General features: G+C 44.4%; 1 protein-coding gene across 1 annotated transcript in view; it reads right to left on the bottom strand.

The window, feature by feature from the left end:
- Positions 1-9,900: 9,900 nt before the first annotated feature.
- Positions 9,901-19,066, bottom strand: part of LOC104911633 (V-type proton ATPase 116 kDa subunit a-like) — a 9,638-nt gene continuing 472 nt past the window's right edge. The window contains exons 2-7 of the mRNA XM_019611454.1: positions 18,544-18,760; positions 16,806-16,913; positions 14,903-15,031; positions 13,866-13,983; positions 11,775-11,946; positions 9,901-10,994 (exon numbers count right to left, since the gene is read on the bottom strand). Of these exons, the coding sequence (XP_019466999.1) occupies positions 10,901-10,994; positions 11,775-11,946; positions 13,866-13,983; positions 14,903-15,031; positions 16,806-16,913; positions 18,544-18,760 (838 nt within the window). The 3' untranslated portion in view covers positions 9,901-10,900. The remainder of the gene's footprint in view (positions 10,995-11,774; positions 11,947-13,865; positions 13,984-14,902; positions 15,032-16,805; positions 16,914-18,543; positions 18,761-19,066) is intronic.

The raw sequence follows: 19,066 nt of genomic DNA, 5'->3' as shown, positions 1-19,066 counted from the left end.
ACCTGCTGGACACGCTCTTCTTAATGCACCCCAGAATGCCATTGGCCTTTTTGGCCACGAGGGCACACTGCTGGCTCATGGCCAACCTGTCGTCCACCAGGACACCCAGGTCCCTCTCTGCAGAGCTCCTCTCCAGCAGCTCATCCCCCAGCCTGCATTGGTGCATGCAATTATTCCTCCCTAGGTGTAAGACCCTACACTTGCTTTTGTTGAACCTCATCCGGTTTCTTACTGCCCAGCTCTCCAGCCTGTCCAGGTCTCGCTGAATGGCAGCACAGCCTTCAGGCGTGTCAGCCAATCCTCCCAACTTTGTATCATCAGCAAACTTGCTGAGGGTGGCCACTATCCCCTCATCAAGGTCATTGATGAAGATGTTGAACAAGACCGGACCCAGCACAGACCCCTGGGGGACACCACTGGTTACAGGTCTCCAGCCAGACTCTGCACCACCAACGACGACCCTCTGCGCTTTGCCAGTCAGCCAGTTCTCAACCCACCTCACTGTCCACTCGTCTATCCCACACTTCCTCAGCTTTGTTATAAGATGTCATGGGAGACAGTATCAAATGCCTTTAATACCCAACCTGAATCTCCTCTGGTGTAACTTAAGGCCATTATTTCTCATGCTATTTCTAGCATGAGCACCTGGAAAGCAAGCTGTCTTTTTTTTTAAGTACCTGTCTGTGAATCTGGGCATCTAGCACAATCTCTTAAAATAATTGTTATTAAAAAATAATAATAAAATTACTGACTGTTTGCTCCTGGCTGCTGGCTTTGGTTAAGAAGTAAAACCATCATTCATAGTTACAGACTTCCCCACCTCAGCTGTGGTGATCCTGTGGCTATGTCCCCATCACAGCTTCACCCTTGCCCAGCTTCAGTTTCCAAACCAAGTATTTTACCACTGTTTTACTGTTAACTCAGTACCCTCGCATGTCGTTAGCTGGGAAGTCTTCCAGGTAACCCTGAACCTCTGTGGCAGAGGGATGGAACTCCAGGGCAGGGGACAGGCCAGGATGCCCTGGGTCAACCTGTTTGCTTTTGCCTTGAAAAAGGTTCAGTATCAGAGTTGGCCAACGTTGATTTTGGCCAAAGTAGACACAAGCAGGAATCCTGCTTGAGAAGGTATACGTGGGAAAAAATGAGCTGCAATATGTTTTTGTGGTGATTTGTAGTAGTTATTGCAAAATAGTAAAGAAAATGAGGGGAGTGTTTCTTCAGGCTGGTGGTGTTGGTTGCAAACACTTACCCCAGTGCTTCCCATGATGAGAAAAAGTGCAATGTGGAACCTCCCAAACCCAATGGTTCCACAGCTTCTTCCACTGTAAATGTCTTCTGCCCTGAACATGAATGGGAAAGAAAGGCAGCAAAAAAAAAAAAAATCAGTTGTCAAATAGTTTTATGAAATGGGAATGTTGTACATGCAACCATGGGACTGTGCCAGGAGAAAGGCTGGAAACTCTCACTTGCCTTGCTGAGGGTGGTGTGGGCTATGGCTTGGGGCTTCCCCAGACCCCATCACTGCAGTAAGCACAGCCATGGGCTCTGGGCTCAGTGTTGTCTCTCCCTGACTTTGTTCTCCCATTAAAGGGACAAACCAAGGATCTCAAGTCCAGTGCTGGGATCGATTTATAAATAGAGCTGCCAGAAAGCTTTCAGTGTCTTCTTTCAACGTCATATTTAAGTAAAGTCAGAGCTGTGTAAATTTTTCCATCAGAAACATATCTCCTAACTAACTTAGGGCAAATCCTGAGACTGCACGGAATTTCAGGAGAAAATCATTAATTTTTCCCCAGTGTTTTTTGTTTTGATGCTTCTCCACTGAAGTTTTTACTTTAAAATGCTTTTAGGACTGAATAATATATACATATTTTCCCAAGAATAAGCTTAAAATGACAGAATCCCTGAATTACCAGTGGAATACACTGCTTACACAAAACAGTGGCTGAAAGAAACCAAAACAAGCAGCTCTTCCACTGCCACTAGTAGCAGCCTAGCAGCTGCAGTGGGAGAGAAATATGAAGTTGATGTCTGAGGTCCAGGTAACTGGAGTGCCAGAACCCACCATCTACCCTGCTTCATGAGGGCCAGCATTTCTGGTCCTGTCAACACAAACACACCTTTGGGGTGTTCTTGTCCCTCCATGTGGATTTCCTCCAAGGCAATAGCGTTTGCTGCCTCTCTTGGTGCAGTAGCCATCTCAGCTGCTACTGGGATCCACTGTAACTGTTGGAGAAGAAAAGGATTTAATCGTGAAACCCCTGAACCCCTCGAGGATCGCAAAGCCACCTTAGTAACCATACAGCAAAGGAGTTTTCTGGGCTGGTGTGGAAGCATTCAGATACACTTTTACACAGATTTGTTTCAGACAACTAGTACGAAATGACCTTTACCCCAAGTTGGTTGTTGGTTTGTTTTTGTTTGTTTGTTTGTTTGTTTTTGGTAGAAAATACGCAGAATCATAGAATCATTAAGGTTGGAAAAGACCTTTAAAACGATCTTGACCAACCATCAGCCCATGCCTGCTGAACATGTCCCTCAGTGCCACATCCACATGGTTCTGGAACACCTCCAGGTGATTCCACCACTTCCCTGGGCAGCCTGTTCCACTGCAGCACCGCTCTTTCTCAGAATAAATTGTTTCCTAATATCCAACCTGAACCTCCTCTGGCACAACTTGAGGCCATTCCTTCTTGTCCTATCATTGTTACCTGGGAGAAGAGGCTAACCCTAACCTTGCCACAACCTCCTTTCAAGTTATTGTAGAGAGCAACAAGGTCTCCCCTGAGCTTCTCTTCTTCAGACTGAACAACCGCAGCTGCCTGAGCTGCCTGCCATCAGACTTGTGCTCCAGACCCCCCACAGCTTTGCTGTCTCTCTCTGGACACACTCCAGGGCCTCTGTGTCTTTCTTGTAGTGAGGTGCCTAAAACTGAGCACAGCACTTGAGGTGCAGATTCACCAGTGCTGAGTACAGGGGGATGTTCACCTCCCTGCTCCTGCTGGCTGCAATATTTCTGACACAAGATAGGATGCCAATGGGCATACCTTGGCACACTGCTGGCTCATGTTCAGACAGCTGACCACTACACCCTCAGATTCCTTTTCCTCCATGCAGCTTTCCAGCCACTCTGTCCCAAGTCTCTAGAGTTGCCTAGGGTTGCTGGCATCACAAGGTGGCTTAGCTGAGCTGACAAATCAGTCATTGCATTGCTCTGGCTGTTTTCATGCAAAGTCCAGAGAATGAGAGAAGATGCAAGAGCTTGTGTAATGGCATCCCCAGCCTGGACATGCGAAGAAAGTCAAAAGATGCTGCACAATCTCCAAGAGCTGAGAATTGACAGTGAACAACAGTAGATTGTCCCTTTCAAAGGTGGAAGTGTCTCCTTTAGGAGCTGGGGCCCAGTGAGCTGTAGAGGTGCTGCGCTCTGTAATTGCTCAGGTTTTTGAGAGCATGTAAGAGCATGAAGCAGAGCCAGTGGGAGGAGCAGGGCTGCCCAGCCTGCTCCCCAGCCCTTGCTTCCCAAGGATAGCACACCTGGCAAGGAGTACACACCTAGCTCCTTCTTGCCCAGCCCTGCCTTGCCAGCCTTGCTTCCCACATAACATATGGTCCTCTGCCTCACACCACTGCATCAATCCCCATCCACTTATGGCAGCAAGAAACAACCACAAGCTCTGCATTGTAACTGGCTTGCTTCTGCAGAGGGTCCGGTTTCCAATGCTACGTCTTTAAGTCTGATCACAGATGCTTTTCCTGATAAGAAAATCTCATCTTAATCCCATGGGAGGGATTAAGCACACAGCAAGCTTTAACCCCCGAGCTTTCCTGCTGAGAGTATGCAGTGACTCTTGCAGGGGGGGGCTCATCTCATCTTCAGTTTAAAACCTCTCCTTCAATGATCTCCATCCAGAGCTGCTGGACTTGGTGAGAAAGTGTTCAGGTGCTGCCCCACAGGAGTAATGGAGCTGAAGAAGGGCAAGCAATGCACCTAATCATAGAATCACAGAACTGCTCAGTTGGAAATGACCAAGACCATTGGTAATGAAAGGTACAAAATCTCATCTGAGCAGAGGGCAGCATAAGCATAAAAAGCACAGTTACAGTGCTCCCAGCTGGGCATGTTGTATGGAGGTGCATTTAGAAGGAGGTCATTAAAGGCTAATTGCAGTTCAGTTGGGTGGGTCAGATACACTGACCTTACAGTTATAGATCATCACAGCCCAGGATCCCAGAGGACCTGCACAATATTGCTCACTACTTCCTCTCAGCACCATACTCGCAAACAGTGGTAGCTGCCAGCAGCACATGGTGCCAGCAGCTGATCATGCTGGCCATCATCTGCAGATCATTTCTAGATGGAATCAGCTCAACAGCAATAAGGTGTCTGGAAGAGCCCACGGGAAGAGATAATGGTTCATTGTGTGGCTGAATTACAGAGGGCTTCACAGAAACGAAACCTGGGGTCCAGTTCTGCTCCTTGCCTGATCCTTTACGATTAGATCCTGCAAATATAACCTGCTGTAAGTCTCCTCATCACGACTCTGCCTGGCACAACAGCTGTACCTCTCCAGAGCCCACAGTATGCACAGCTCTGGGCACCAGCAGGCCAGGCTGGGACATGCCTGGGACAAGAGGAAATCCTTGGGTCTGGTCTACCTCCATGCATGCCAGATGGGCTGTAACTGCGAGTCATAGCACTGTGGAAGCCCAAAGCTAGAGTACTCTGCTAACATTTGCTGAGAGGCACTCAAGCATTCGATTGGTGCTCACTGCTCTGGATTACGTGCCACCAGGATGGGAAGCACTGAGGTTCTTCCAGAAATAGGGAGGAAATGGTGAACCCCATGCTATCACACAGGATCCAACAGCAAGGGTCAGGTGCTCAAGTAGAAGGGCGCAGAGCTACCTCCAACACCCTGTAATGGCTGAGACCCCTGGAGGTGTCAGGATGACATCTACGGAATACCCCCACAGCTCTCAAACAGCAGTGGGTGAGCAAGCAGGACACCTGCTGTAGCACCTCAGGTACTACCAGAAATAGGTCCATATATCTTCATCTGCCTCATGGCCTGACTACCTGGGGAGCCAGAGCAAAATTCACTTGTTCATAAGCAGGTGAGAAGCCACTGTTCAGGTGAGCCCTTGACACTGTATGCTCTGCTCTAGCACTTATCTCCAAAGGGCAGGTTTACATGTAAGACTTCAGTAAATCTCCTGAGAGTTCCTACAAAGAACATAGGTTAGTCACTGCAAACACTTGCAGCCCTACTTGCCCTTATGAAGCTTCTCGTGTCTGTCACAGCTCTGTGGGGAGTCACGAGGAAGAGTTTCCTGCTATTTGTAAATCACACTGAAAATACTAAATGGTAATTACACGAGCCAAAAAACAGCAGTGCCAAAGCTGTTGCTGGCACAACAGGAAAATAGCAATCCTCCATCAGAAGGGAGTAAATGCAGTGAAACCACTGCAGGGTCCTAGCAGCAAGATGACATGATGTATGAATGATCAGATACTCCCACTCTTAAAGTCAACCAGAGCAACTCTTAAAGGCTCACCTAGATTTCTTGTTTTTCTCAGGTTTTGGGTTTTTCTGAGTGAAATTTTCTTACCTCTGAAACGTCTTGGTCACAGAGAAGCAGACCTTTCCTCCCTTCTGCCTCTTTCTCTTCTGTTTTCTTTCCTCATTGTGCTGGCATCGCTGTGTGTTTGGAATCCAGCTGTAGGGAGTCAGATTTCTTCCTTACTGGGTACAATCAGGTCCCTCCCCAGAAGTAGGTGGCACAGGGAGGGTGCCCTGTGTTACAGGGAGTGTGAATTCTGCTGGTCCCTCTGCACCTACAGGTGCCTGTGTGGGAGTGGCTCACCATGGGTGATGGTGCTCACTCACGGCTTTTGGTGGGGATGAGGAGGGAGATCATGGAGTCATTGAAGTTGGAAAAGACCTGTAAGATCTCTCGTCCGACCATCAACCCATCTTCACCATACCCACTGACCACGTCCCTCAGTGCTACATCCACGTGGTCCTTGAACACGTCCAGGGATGCTGACTCCACCATTTCCCTGTCTGAGCAGCAGGAGATGAGAGTGGACAGTGAAGATATGACCCTGTCACAACACTGGTGAGATTGTAAGGGACAACTTTCAGAGAGCAGATCCCACAGTGCCAACACCCAGGTAAAAGGGTTTTGCTGCCCTGTGCAAAGCCATGAGCAGAGCCCGACTGTTGTTGCAGCTACCAGCTGCCCCAGGCCAGCTGAAGCCAGTTCAGGTGCCATTATCACAAAGAAAACAGGGCCTGTTCATCAGCTTCATCTCTCTAAACTTCCTAACTAATGAGTACCCATGGCTCGCAGTGATTCTGATCTTGACACAGCAAATCTCAATACTGCAGGTTGTGCTGTCCAGTAAATCCAATCTATGGTAGACAAGTGCTTTTGACTAGGAGTGTGCGTGCTGATCTTTATTTCTCAAATATGTTGGCTTGTGTGGAGTTGATGGTGTTTTTTGTCTCCTTCCAATGAGAGTTCCCCAAATTCTTCTCTTTTGAAATATGTTCACCATGCTGACAGCAATGCTGTAGGAGTTTTATCAAAGCATGGAACTTTCATGCTGAGTTTCACACTTCCAAGCATCAGGAATGCATTTGCTGTCAGCTAACATATGCCATTTCATAGTCCTATTTTACATCTTCCTTTTAATAAGACCTGATATTCAGTCACAGCCATTATTGACAACTGCTAAACTAAATGCAGGATCCAGGCTGCTAAATCCATACCATACACTTTCCTTGCAATAACTCAGCCACTATGCATGCAATCACAGAAGGGTACTGAAGTGTTGGCATTTCATCTTCTCACTGCAGGAGGGAAAGGATGGCCAAAATTCTAGTAAAAGTCTCAGCTGCAGAGATATGCTTTCAGATGTTTGGGATTGAACAAAGGCATGCTATTTATTACTTTTTTTTTAATCCACCTCATGATATTTTAATTACTTGTAACAGAAATGCAAAGACTGGTCATAGTGGAACGTGAATGGGAATATCTGCATGTATGAAAGTTCCAGGAGAAACAAGAGAATGAAGGTGAGAAGAAAGACCTTCACAGCTGGCCAGGGACGTGACAGACAGCTCTCACATAGGCGAATACCGAGGAAGGTGCTATTTGCTGCAGAAGCCAGAGGCTCCAAGAAATTCCTGAAGACTATAAAAACTTTCTCCATAAACCAGTTCATCATCACTGATCCATCAGACACAAGGGACTGGACAAGAACATGGGACCTGGCTATCTTCATCCCCCATGTCACAGGTCATCTTGTCAGGAGGGCCTGGACACACAGCTCTGGCTCTCATGAAGAGGAATCATAGAATCATACAATGGTCTGGGTTGAAAAGGACCACAATCATCATCTAGTTTCAACCCCCATGCTGTGTGCAGGGTCACCAACCACCAGACCAGACTGCCCAGAGCCACATCCAGCCTGGCCTTGAATGCCAGGGAATGAAGGAATGGGGCATCCACAACCTCCTTGGGCAACCTGTTCCAGTGTGTCACCACTCTCTATGTGAAAAACTTCCTCCTAATATCTAACCTAAATCTCGCCTGTCTTAGTTTAAAACCATTTTTGTCATCCTATCACTATTCACCCTTGTAAACAATTGTACCCCCTCCTGTTGATATTCATCCTTCAAGTACTGGAAGGCCGCAATGAGGTCTTCCAAGAGTCTTCTCTTCTCCAACCTAAACAAGCCCAGTTCCCTCAACCTTTCCTCATAGGAGAGATGCTCCAGCCCTCTGATCATCTTACTGACCTCCCCTCTGGACACATTCTGAGAGTTCCACATCTTTCTTGTTCTTGGGGCCCCAGGCCTGGATACAGTGCTCCAGATGGGGCCTCACAAGAGTCGAGTAAAGGGGGACAATCACCTCCCTCTCCCTGTTGGCCACCCCTTTTTTAATGCAGCCCAGGATGTAGTTGGCCTTCTGAGCTGCAAGCGCACACTGCTGGCTCATGTCCAGCTTCTCATCCACCAGGATCCCCAAGTCCTTCTCTGCAGGGCTGCTCTCAAGGAGCTCTTCCCCCACTTTGTATAAATACCTGGGATTGCCCCAACCTAAGTGCAGCACCCTGCACTTGGCCTTATTGAACCTCATTAGATTTTCACGGGCCCGCTTCTCCACCTGTCCAGGTCCCTCTGCATGGATTCCCATCCCTCCAATGTATCGACTGTACCACTCAGCTTGGTGTCATCTGCAAACTTGCTGAGGGTACACTTGATGCCATCATCTGTGTCATTGATGAAGATTTTGAAGGGTACCGGCCCCAAGACCAACCCCTGAGGGACACTGCCTGACACAGAACCATTGATCACAACCCTTTGGCTGCGTCCAGCCCGCCAATTCCTAATCCATTGAAAAAAACAGGAATAAACAATCCAAAAAGAGTGAGTGTAAGTGACTGAAATCAGTTTGGCTTTGTTATCACATTCCTCTCCTATGCGGCCATTCACTGAGGTTTTTTGTATTAATTTTCTACAAAATGATGTAGCTCACGTCATCAGCCCTCAGAAATAAACACCTTCCTAGCAATGGATGCAGAGGCAGCACTTCTTCTTAGGTTAAAAATTTCCAGTAAAGTTCTGGAAGTCACACGTCTTCCATCAATGGATAAAATCCAAACAATGACAACAGGGTGTTGTACCAAGGTCCACCAGTCTATAATGGCGATCTCTTCTGGATCTGACCACTAGAAAATCTGATCTCATTCAGCCTAGTGCTGGGGAATGGGCAGTCACTGCTCTGCCCCAAAATACCTAAATACCAAAATTCCTAATATCCAACCTGAACCTCCCCTGGCACAACTTGAGGCCATCACCTCCAGTCCTATCACTGTTAGCCAGCCCTCCCCCATCTCGCCACAACAATCACTGTTCAGTGCAGTAAACAACAGACAATTTTGACACCTGCAGCATTCATGGGATAACTTGTTTTTCATGCTTTAAATATAAACCTGAGACAAAAAGTATAACGCCCAGAAACTCCAAAAGAAATAGGTATTCTGTTTCAGGTAATGGTTTCAGGTAATCACCTTCTCAGTTACACTGCAATCACATGGAAATGTGCAATAAGGATAAAATATGCACTTGTGCAGAAAATCCCCTCCACTGTTTTATAATGCAAACTTTTATCTTTGATAATGCATCAAATTAGCTTGGCCTTTCTTGCTTCAAAACATCTTTTCTCTCAAACCTCTACAGAATAGGAATAAATGAATTAGATTGGAGTGAGGAAACAAAGGAGATGTCCATACATTGAGCCACTGTGAGACCAGCTGGAGTAACATGAACCACAAGTTACCACAAGTCCTGAAGAGCCAGAGCCATGAAACCACATGTATCATGGAAATACACTTGTACCCACTCTTTCTTCTCTCAGCTCTAACTCCAGCTCCAAGTCCAAGCTGCTCTTAGAATGAAAAATGTTCCTGACTGTTGGCAGCCAGTGTCCAATGCCGCTATGGTTTCTTGGCAGCTCAAGAGAAAAACAGGAACAACTGCTTTGCCTGAGGATGTGTGTTCTGTCAACACAGCTGGAAGGTGACTCTCAAGGTTGACCACTGCAGTTTCATGGCCCATGAAAACTGCTCCGATGCACATGCTGCTGGGAACCCTCAACAGGCAGGGTTCTTAAGTGGAGCTGAGTATTAGGAATCATAGAATCATAGAATGGCTTGGGTTGGAAGGGAGCTTAAAACCCAAGCAGTACCCTAGGCGTACCCTAGGTACCCTGGGTTAGGTCACTAGTTAGACCAGTTCCAACCCCCTGCAAGGCTGTCAACCAGCAGATCAGGCTGCCCAGGGCTCTGTCCAACCCAGCCTTGAATGCCTTCAGGGATGGGGCACCCACAACCTCTTTGGAGGGAAGCAAAACATTCCATGTCCAAAACATTCCATGTGTCATGTTGAGATTTTACATCCTCCATGCTTGAAAAAATAGCCTGTCTTGATTAACACTATTCAGTTTGAAAAACCGGCAGTTCATGAATATTTTAAAAAGATCACGGTACATCAACACTGTGAATTCATCTCAAATGTATTGATTTCCCTCTTCTCTCTGTTTATTAAGTATTAGCACTACTACACGATCTGTTTTAGCAACCCATCTTGAAAAGCACAGCACAGGAGGAGTCATTTTAAGTTTCCAGCATGAAACAAGTCCATAGAGAGAAATAAATTGGCTGCCAGTGTGGAAACTACTGCACTCTTTTGTTTACACAGCTCAAAACCAATGCTTTTGTTAAGTGATGACGTGTGCAAACTTCTATAATCTCACATTGTCAAGACCTGGAGCAAATCAGATAATAGGAGGATTCTTGTAGTAAAGCATGTAGAAAATTGCCTGCCTGCAATATCATCTGTCCATGAGCAGTTTTGCATTGTTTGTGCAATGAAGGGCAGCAGTCTTCTAAGAGAATTAATCATTGTGAAATGGTCAACCACAGCTTCAAACAACAGCTGAAACATATGTTCCTTGTAGAGAAATAAGCCACAAAGACAAGTGGAGCAAAACACATGCAAGTTGATTATTAATAACCAATTTAATTCAAATGAAATGCATTGCTTCTTTTTAACCAAGCACTGGGCAGCTAATCTGATCAAATGCTGAGGACCAGGTACTCAGCAAAGACATCAGTGGAGATATGCAGCTCAGGATCCAGCCAACCCAGCTGATGCAGCATCTGTGTTATCACTGAGAATGGGCCTAGGACATTTCCATGTACAGCTGATCTTCTTCCAAGGGCTATGTCCCATTCTATATCACTGTATATAACCAACTCTGGAGCAACCAATGATAAGGAAATAGGGCCTGGTCTGAGAAATGAAGAATCAATGCACTGGCTTTAGTCTTCTGCAGTGCCATCTATGATATGCTTGAAGGAGAACGGACAAAATTTGTACCCAGCTCCCACATAGAACTTGTTCTGGAACTCCACCCTGGGGAGGAAGCAGAGAGAGGCATCAGTGCCACTTGGAGAGGACAGCATCTGCATCCAGATGAGAGGCCAAAACATAGTGCCTGTGGAAAAAAGGAGGCCATGAGAGCTGGAGGCCTCCAAGACAAGAATGCAGTCTCTTTCCAGAGCCAACTGGGAGACACAGGCGGCCCTGGGGAGCAACTCAGCACTCATTAGCTCTGACTTTCCTTAAGTCAGCCTGGAAATGCTCCTCAAGAGACCAGCTGGCAGGACCTTGTATGCCTGCTAAAATTCTTCTTGCAGCTCTGAAAGCTGGATAACCACATGCTGCAGCTAGGATCTCTGATGTGAAAGCAGCGCAATGCTGCCTAGCATACTTCTTACCCTCCCTGCACAATAACAAGCAAATCCACCACAATTTGCTATGGCAGCCACAGATCGGGCTCATGGAGGACACCAAGTTTTGTTACCTTGGCCTTGCTTTACATGTTATCATGCAGGTCAAGGTGGTCTAGGAGGCACTGCTCATTGACTGGGAAAAGCTGAAGGCTTCCATTTGCTATGTGTGCCCACCACCCTCACAGCCTCACAAGGATGAGTCACTCCACAGTGCAGCCTAGAAATGTAGCAGGGAGCTCTGACCTCCCTTCCAGGCAAGACCTCCCACTCTGTTGGTCAAAGGTGTACAAACACATACGTGTCAACATGGCACAGTTGGTGTGGCTACTGCTGTTCCTACAGCCCCATCCCTCTCAGGGAGAGCTTGGAGAAAATCTCCAGAGCAGAGCACACAACCTACCAGTGCAGGCGCAAGGCATGCAGGAAGGCTGACAAACCCTCCATGACGAGCAGGATGGCTACCGTCAGCACTGCAAAAGCAGCAAAGATGATGAAGACAACAATGAGGCCTACCCAGCTGCTGTTGTTTAACCCATTGTGCATTACCATCGTCCAGAGAACTTCTGACAATTCTGCGAAAGGAAATAACAAGAAAACAGTGCTGAGAAACAGCCATGGACAGACACAGCACTCAGTGCGTTCCATTTTTCCCATCTAGGTGAGCTGGCTTAAAATATCAGCCCTGCTGAGAGTAGTTGTGCATGGCCTCCCCTTGATGAGAGGGGAAGGAAAATGCATGCAGGTTATTTTCCGTTGCTTCTCTTCACTGTGTTGGAAGATAAGTGTGCTGCTTTGGCTTGGCTTTATGTTACCAAGACCACACAAGCACACTACCAGGTCCATTGTTACCCTGATACAATAAAGTCATCAATTTAATTTGCACATCTTTAACATGACAGCTGAGCTCTATGCAGAGCCTTATAGAACTACTTGCTGCTAAGTCCCAGTGAAAGTGATCGATTGACATAGTCAATACATTTGCAGATGAGGTTTCAAGCTGTACTGATTGATGCCAGCAGACCCACAGGACACAGAGACAAGTAATTCCCATTTGTTCCCCAAACCATTTCTTCTGGACTGTCACAGAGAAGCTATGGTGGTGGGGGGGAGAAAATTGGTTGGTCTCACCCAAGCCAAGACAGGCTGTTTTAAATGTTTACATAGCCTGCATGCTTGTTAAAGATTTTTTTTTTCCCCTACACAATTGTAAATCAACATTCACATCACTGGCATATCTGATGTGCTTGGCCATCAGGAGATCATATTCCTAACCTAGTTACTCCAGTTACAGAGGATAGATTCAGGACCAAAAAATTTTTCTCTTCTGATACAGGCAAAGAAAGGACTTAGTCCAGCTCTTCTCCATCCAAATACACGAGCCACCAGTCCAGCCTTGTTTTCCATTTCATCAGCCATTGCATGATGAGGATCTCAGGCCATATCCAGACTATAAATTCAAAAACGTGTTATTTTAGGTGACATGATGAGGGATCTCTTTGTAACTTATGCCCGCAGGACAAATACTCCTTTCAATACCCCTTTGCAAGGCTGCAAAGGAACACAATGATTTTCCAGGCAGAACTCTGACAACACTTATAACTGCCCTTATCTCAGCTCTTTAGCTGGTTTATTTTATTTAGATACCTGTCCTCCATGTGAAGCTTATGCATGTTAGCTTCCATTCAACTTCTACTACGTTTGTTTCTGTGCCAAGAACTACTGCTCAATCCATGGTGTATCCCCTCCCTTCTGTTTTGTCCTTCTATGTCTGTATCCAGCTCTTCAGGACAGGCACAACTGCTAGCCAGAGGTAGTACAGCAATATTAAAAAAAATATTTCACAAAAATTAGGGTAGTTGAAGTTCCAGCCGGAGGGAATTTCTAGTGTTTGGGCATTTGTTTTTATCTTAAATCAAGATAAAAGACACTGAAATGCAGTGCATTTTTCATGACATATGAGGTTCCACTGTATGTTGCTGGGAAAAATCCTAGTGAAGATGGTAACATCCAAGAGTTCTTGAGCTGAAACTTTTCTTTTCCTTTTCTAAACTAAATCAAAATATATTTTACAAGTTTTTGACTCTGCATACCCTAAGGCTACAGCAAGTGTCTCCTGGAATGTGCAGCTATAGTACCAATACTGCAATTACTTTTTTGGACAAGAGCACCCATTTGGGTTTCACCTCCTACACAGACACATGCCATGAGGACTTTTCCAGAAGTACAGCTAAGGAATAGCATGGGAAATGGGCCCTGGCTAGGAAGTCCAGTCAGGAGGTCCCTGACATTATATCCTGGGAATCACCACTAAAAAACCAGATAAGTCCATCACAAAACACATGGATTTATCTGAAGAAAAATACTCTGAAAGGCAAACACCTACAAGGAGGACTTTGATCTAATCGAGATAATCTCAGCAGTAATCAAACACCATGAGAAGCAATGATCAGCATGGAATTGCTGGTGAGGTAGCTAACAGGTTGTCACTCACGTGCATGGGCTAGGCTGAGCGCCCAGAGCCGCAGGTAGGACGCTGTGTTGGAAATGCAGCCAAGGCAATATTCAATGGTATGGATAGCTTGGTGGACAAATGTGTCTCCAAAGTTGAACTAAAACAACAGAAAACCAAACAATTTTTTTTTTCTTACTTCAGTGTTTCCTGGTTAACATTCCACCAAAGACTGTTCATGTTCCTCCATTTCCCTATGTCCAGAGCAACAAAAAGATGTTATCCAAAGGAAGAGACTGCATTGAAACATGCCAATTCTCTATGTCCTTTCCATACATTCTCCTTTGAAGAAATACAATTTTAGTGAAAAACAAATGTTCAGAAAACAGGTCATATTCCAGTTTCATAATTTCGAATCTGGAGTAAGATGGGAACCCAATTGCTCCCAATCTTTATGATTTCCAACAGAGGCAGAAGTTCTTATATAAAGTAGGTGTTTCCAGGCTATCTGCATTTTGGCATATGCCTCGCGGGAGATATCACTGAATAAGCATATCTTTTAAGACTGAAGATTCCCTTTTCATTCAACCATATGCACACCCAATATTGTTGGTACTTCAAACTGTTACAAACACTTTTGTCGCTTTTTTCAGTGTTGCTGCATATTGCAGAAGCCCTTGACAGTATGTGCCAAAGAAAGATTTTTCTCCTTAGCCAACACTGCAGGCTGCCAACTTTTAAGTGCATCTTTGCAATTTAAAAGAAGGAAAAATTGCTGACTCTTGAGGAAGCCTTGACCTTCTCTGGGTGCAATGTGGAAGTGAAATAACTCCCTGGGGAAATGAAAGCTTGAGGTTTGTAAGAATGTCTACTCTCACCAGACAAAACATAAGGAAAAATTTAAAGGAATTTTTTCTATTAAAATTCAGAGCTTACTTTGTTTGGAAATACAAACTGTTGCAACAGAATGTCTTCGTATCTTGTTAAAAAGAAGGGCTGGTGACTCTGCAGAAACCTTCTGTTTGGCTTTGTGTTTTGTACTACTGCCTAAGTAATTCCTTCTGTTCGCATTTTCTTACCTCTTCTTCATCATCCTCATGGCCACCACCACCATGGTCTGCTCGGGAAGCTTTCTTGGTGTGATTGGTCTCTGGGGCATCCACTTCATTTTCTCCCACAGTGTTTCCTGGGTGAGCTTGAGACTGAATCTTTCAGAAACAAAACGTAATGTGACTTTTGTACCATGCTACAGCAGACCATGGCACAGAACTTCATCACTAACCTCTTGACAGGTAACGTGTGAAGAACTATATCATGAATATGAAGACAATTACAACAGCAGTCCGTCATCATAGACCGCAAAAAATGAGTACTCCTACTGAATGGCTAGAAGCAGTAGTAAAAATTTTCCATTCTAGAGCATTTTTCAATGATCCTAAACAATTTAGAGCTAGTTTCTTGTGTCACAATACACCTTTCTATCGTCACAAATCAAAGAACCATCACTTTTGGTAAATGAGAAAATTGAGGCTTATTAAGGCTGATCATTTCAGTTATATAACTGCAAACCAAAGAGATTATCATCAAGTGAAAGGGAAAAGGTACCTGACAGGGACAGATGACTTAAGGAAGGTCACAAAGATACTCAGATATAGTCAGAAGTACAGTGCAGATCTTTAGGTTCATTTTGAATCAATGAAAACCTCATGTCAATCAATCCTCTTTCCATAATCATACAGAACTCATCTTGAGGCCTGAACAACCTGATCTGAGCCTCATCTCAGAGATGATAGCATAATATAAGAATAGCCCTACATTATACGCCTATCATAATCCTATTATACAGCACAACAAAATACTGACTTCACGGCTTCTGTCAGGCTCTGCTTTGTCATTCTTTATAACTTCCAATGGGTTTCATGGGCAAAGTTTCATGAAAACACATTGTTTCTTTCCACAGCAGTAATATTGGTCACATCTGCTTTATCTTTGGATTATCTGAATGTCAGCAGAGAGAACAGACTGTTGCAAACTTATAAATCTGGGTGAATGTAAGATGTGATCAGAGAGCTAACATACGAAAATCGGGAACAGAAATAGAGGGGCAGTATAGGAGGTGGGGAAAAGCTGTCAGATGTTGCTAGCATAAAAACAGGAGTTGGAGCTAGCCATGTCAAGCTTTCATTGAAATCCCAGAAGAATGACAAAACAAGGAATTACAGTGCAGAGGCAAGGCTGCAAAGGTCTCCCAGGGACCTGCCTTTCAGTTATAGGTCAGAAGTGACTGAGTTGGAAAGGTCACATAGCACAACTGGTATCTTTTTCTTCCAATAGAAACATCTGTGCCCTATAAAAGGTACTCCAGGCACTACCTCCCACTATAAAGAGAAGTAAATCCTGACAGACAAGTAAAGTCCTGTTAGCATAATAAAGGAGAGAATTAATGAGCAACCAGGAAACTGCAGCTGCTGCAATTACGTACTAAAGAGCTGGGTGAACCTCAGAGCCCAAGGGAAGGAGGGCTTTGTTAATGGAAAGGCAGTCACTGGGGGATAAAGCATTTATGAAAAGCTTTTAAATAAAGCCTTTTCTGTAAGAACTGTTGGTCTCCCAGTGACCAAGTTTGTCAAAGATGCCCTGTTCCTAAAGAGCAGCCAATCTGGTTTGTGAGCTAGGCATGCAGGCCTTTGCCCTCTTATTGGCTTTACTGGTCCTTCTAAAACTCCTCTAGTTTTATTACTTTTTGAAGATCTTGGCGTCACTATTCTCCCAATAGAGCATAGCCTTCTGAACAAAAGCTCCTGCTTCCTATTTAGATGGCTCAGTCAAATGTCCATTCTCTAAAACACTGTTCGAAATTTCTGGAGAAAGTCTGAGATCAGAATAAAGCAAAATTAGTTCACTGCAAACACTTCTGGAGGTTTGCTGCCTCAGCTTTGCCTTAGCCCCCCTGAACCCCTTTGCAAGGCCCACATCTCTCACCATGCGTCGTGCTTTCTGGTGGTTGGCTCGGAGGATGAAAGGTTTAATTAGCAGCATCCAGGGAACAGCAATCAGAGCAAATATGACCAGAAAGCTCTGCACTTCTCTCTAAAAGAGCCAAAAATAGAAAAATAAAATGTCATTTTTCCTTCCTTTAGCCAACTGAATTGATGGTAAGAAACTTGATACTATAAAATGTTTTTGTTTTACTCAATGAATACAGTCCTCGAATCGGTTGACTCTCCTCTGTATATGATTATATGAAAATAAACGTATACTTCTTAAAGCTCCAAAAAATGTTGCCAGCTGGAGACGGTTGGAAACTTGGAGATGAAAAGCTTTCATGTTGAGAAGTGTAATTTGCCAAAACCCAATGTTACGTACTTGAACCTGGCTCTCCAATGGCCCAAGTGAATGTCCTAACCACTGGGTGAGGTAATGAGTCTGCCTTGCTCTGATCAAAGCAGAAATGCTGCTGTAAGGGCCATCCCATTCAAATCTTCCCCTGGAAAGCAGAGAATCCAGGATTTGCTTTCCATTTCCAACTCCAGAAGGGAATGAAAGTCTCATAACTTATCTTTGATAACACATTGCCCCCAGCAGTACATCACTAGAAGGTGTCCTTGTTGCAGTGTGCCACTCCTATTTCTGTCCTAATGTAAATGTTTGTACTCTAAAACCAAATCAACATGACACAACACAAACCTACAACTTTTACATCTTTTTTAAAGATGGCTCAGCTCCCTTGTCAATTTGTGGCTGGTTTCATACAATCTTTGCATTCTGACTTTGCAAGGGAATTATGAAGATAATGGGGGGTGAAGTGTAGGTATATGAGAAAAAATATAGTTTTCACAGAAAGTTTTAGATTGCTCCAGAGTAAAATGCTGTTTTTTTTTGAAAGCTGGGAAAACTCCTCTGCAGCCTTAAGGCAGTTATGAGGGACAGACCAGTTTTTTTCTACAAGATCTGATTTGCCAGTAGCTCCATAACTGAGTTAAAGGTGAAGTGCCAAAGTGTGTAACCAAATAGATGTAAATGTATGTGTGACTGGAGGCAGCATGTGCTTGCAGATTTTTTGATGCGTCTGATACAAATGCAAGCAACAAGAAAACTCCCTGTTTGGAGTGAAAAGATATAACTTTAAAAGAAGTTTTCTCTCAGTGGAGGTTTTTTTTAACTTCTGCGTGTGGGTAGTTTGCATGTGTGTGTGTGTGTGTGTGTGTAGTAGTGGGTGTTTTGTTTGTTGTTTTTTAAGTGAGCTCCCCAGAGAAGATATATCTGAAAAAAAGCAGCCACAAATCCTCAGGTTACTTCTATTTTTAGCTGAAAACACAGTTTTCAGATTTTCCAGAAAAGAAAAAAAGGAATACATCATCAAGAAAAGGAGAGACTTGTTTTATCTCCAGGATGTATCAAAACTCAACAACAGTATTTCTGCAATAGTGAGCACTGACTGCCTATTCACCCTTTTTTTCGTTTTTCTCCCAAAGTATTTTAGATTGTATCGTCATCCTAGCAAGATGACACTAACAATGAGGCTTCCTCTGGCTCTGATAGCTCCACTCTCCTACCTGTCTACAGGGCCAAGAAGAATAGCAGAAGAACAAACTTCTCCTATGTAACTGGCCCTTGTAGTTGAGGTTCTGAGTATTTTCCCCATTTTTACATCCACCCTCCATACATCCACTGCAAATTCACAAGAAGCTGCAGTGTATTCAATCTTCTTGATGCATACCTGGTGCAGATATAGTGGAGCATTAGAAGCATCACTGTAATTAAACAGAAACATATTGATGAAGTGGATGAGAATGCTTGGTGCGCTCTGTGATGAGTGGACATCAAAATGACACCATTTGAAAATAATCATGAAGACAAGGTAGCCAAAAAGACATATAATAAAGATCATCTCTGGAATGAACTGCAGGATAATGTTGATGTATTTCTTGAAGTAGCTGGAAGGAATAAGAAAAGATAGTTACAATTAATACAGTGACTATTAATATGAGGTTGCACCCAAGCATGACAGATTTGCTTGGTGTGTATACTATTTAGTCTTTGGAAAATCACACTGGAAACATACTACTATTACTACTATTACTAGCCAAGAAGAAGTCTTTAATGGCAGACCATATGAATAAAAGTGAGTATTTAAATACAAAAGCTTTTCTGTACGGATTATCTTCAGGTTCTTGTGCTTTCCCATTAGTGTCTGAGCATCTCAAAAGATTAACACGTTTAAATAAAAGCCTATTTGAAAA

Source organism: Meleagris gallopavo, chromosome 1 (assembly GCF_000146605.3).
Source record: "Meleagris gallopavo isolate NT-WF06-2002-E0010 breed Aviagen turkey brand Nicholas breeding stock chromosome 1, Turkey_5.1, whole genome shotgun sequence".
Lineage (NCBI taxonomy): Eukaryota > Metazoa > Chordata > Aves > Galliformes > Phasianidae > Meleagris > Meleagris gallopavo.
The sequence above is the reverse complement of the archived record's forward strand: the minus strand, read 5'-3'. Positions and strand labels throughout refer to the sequence as shown.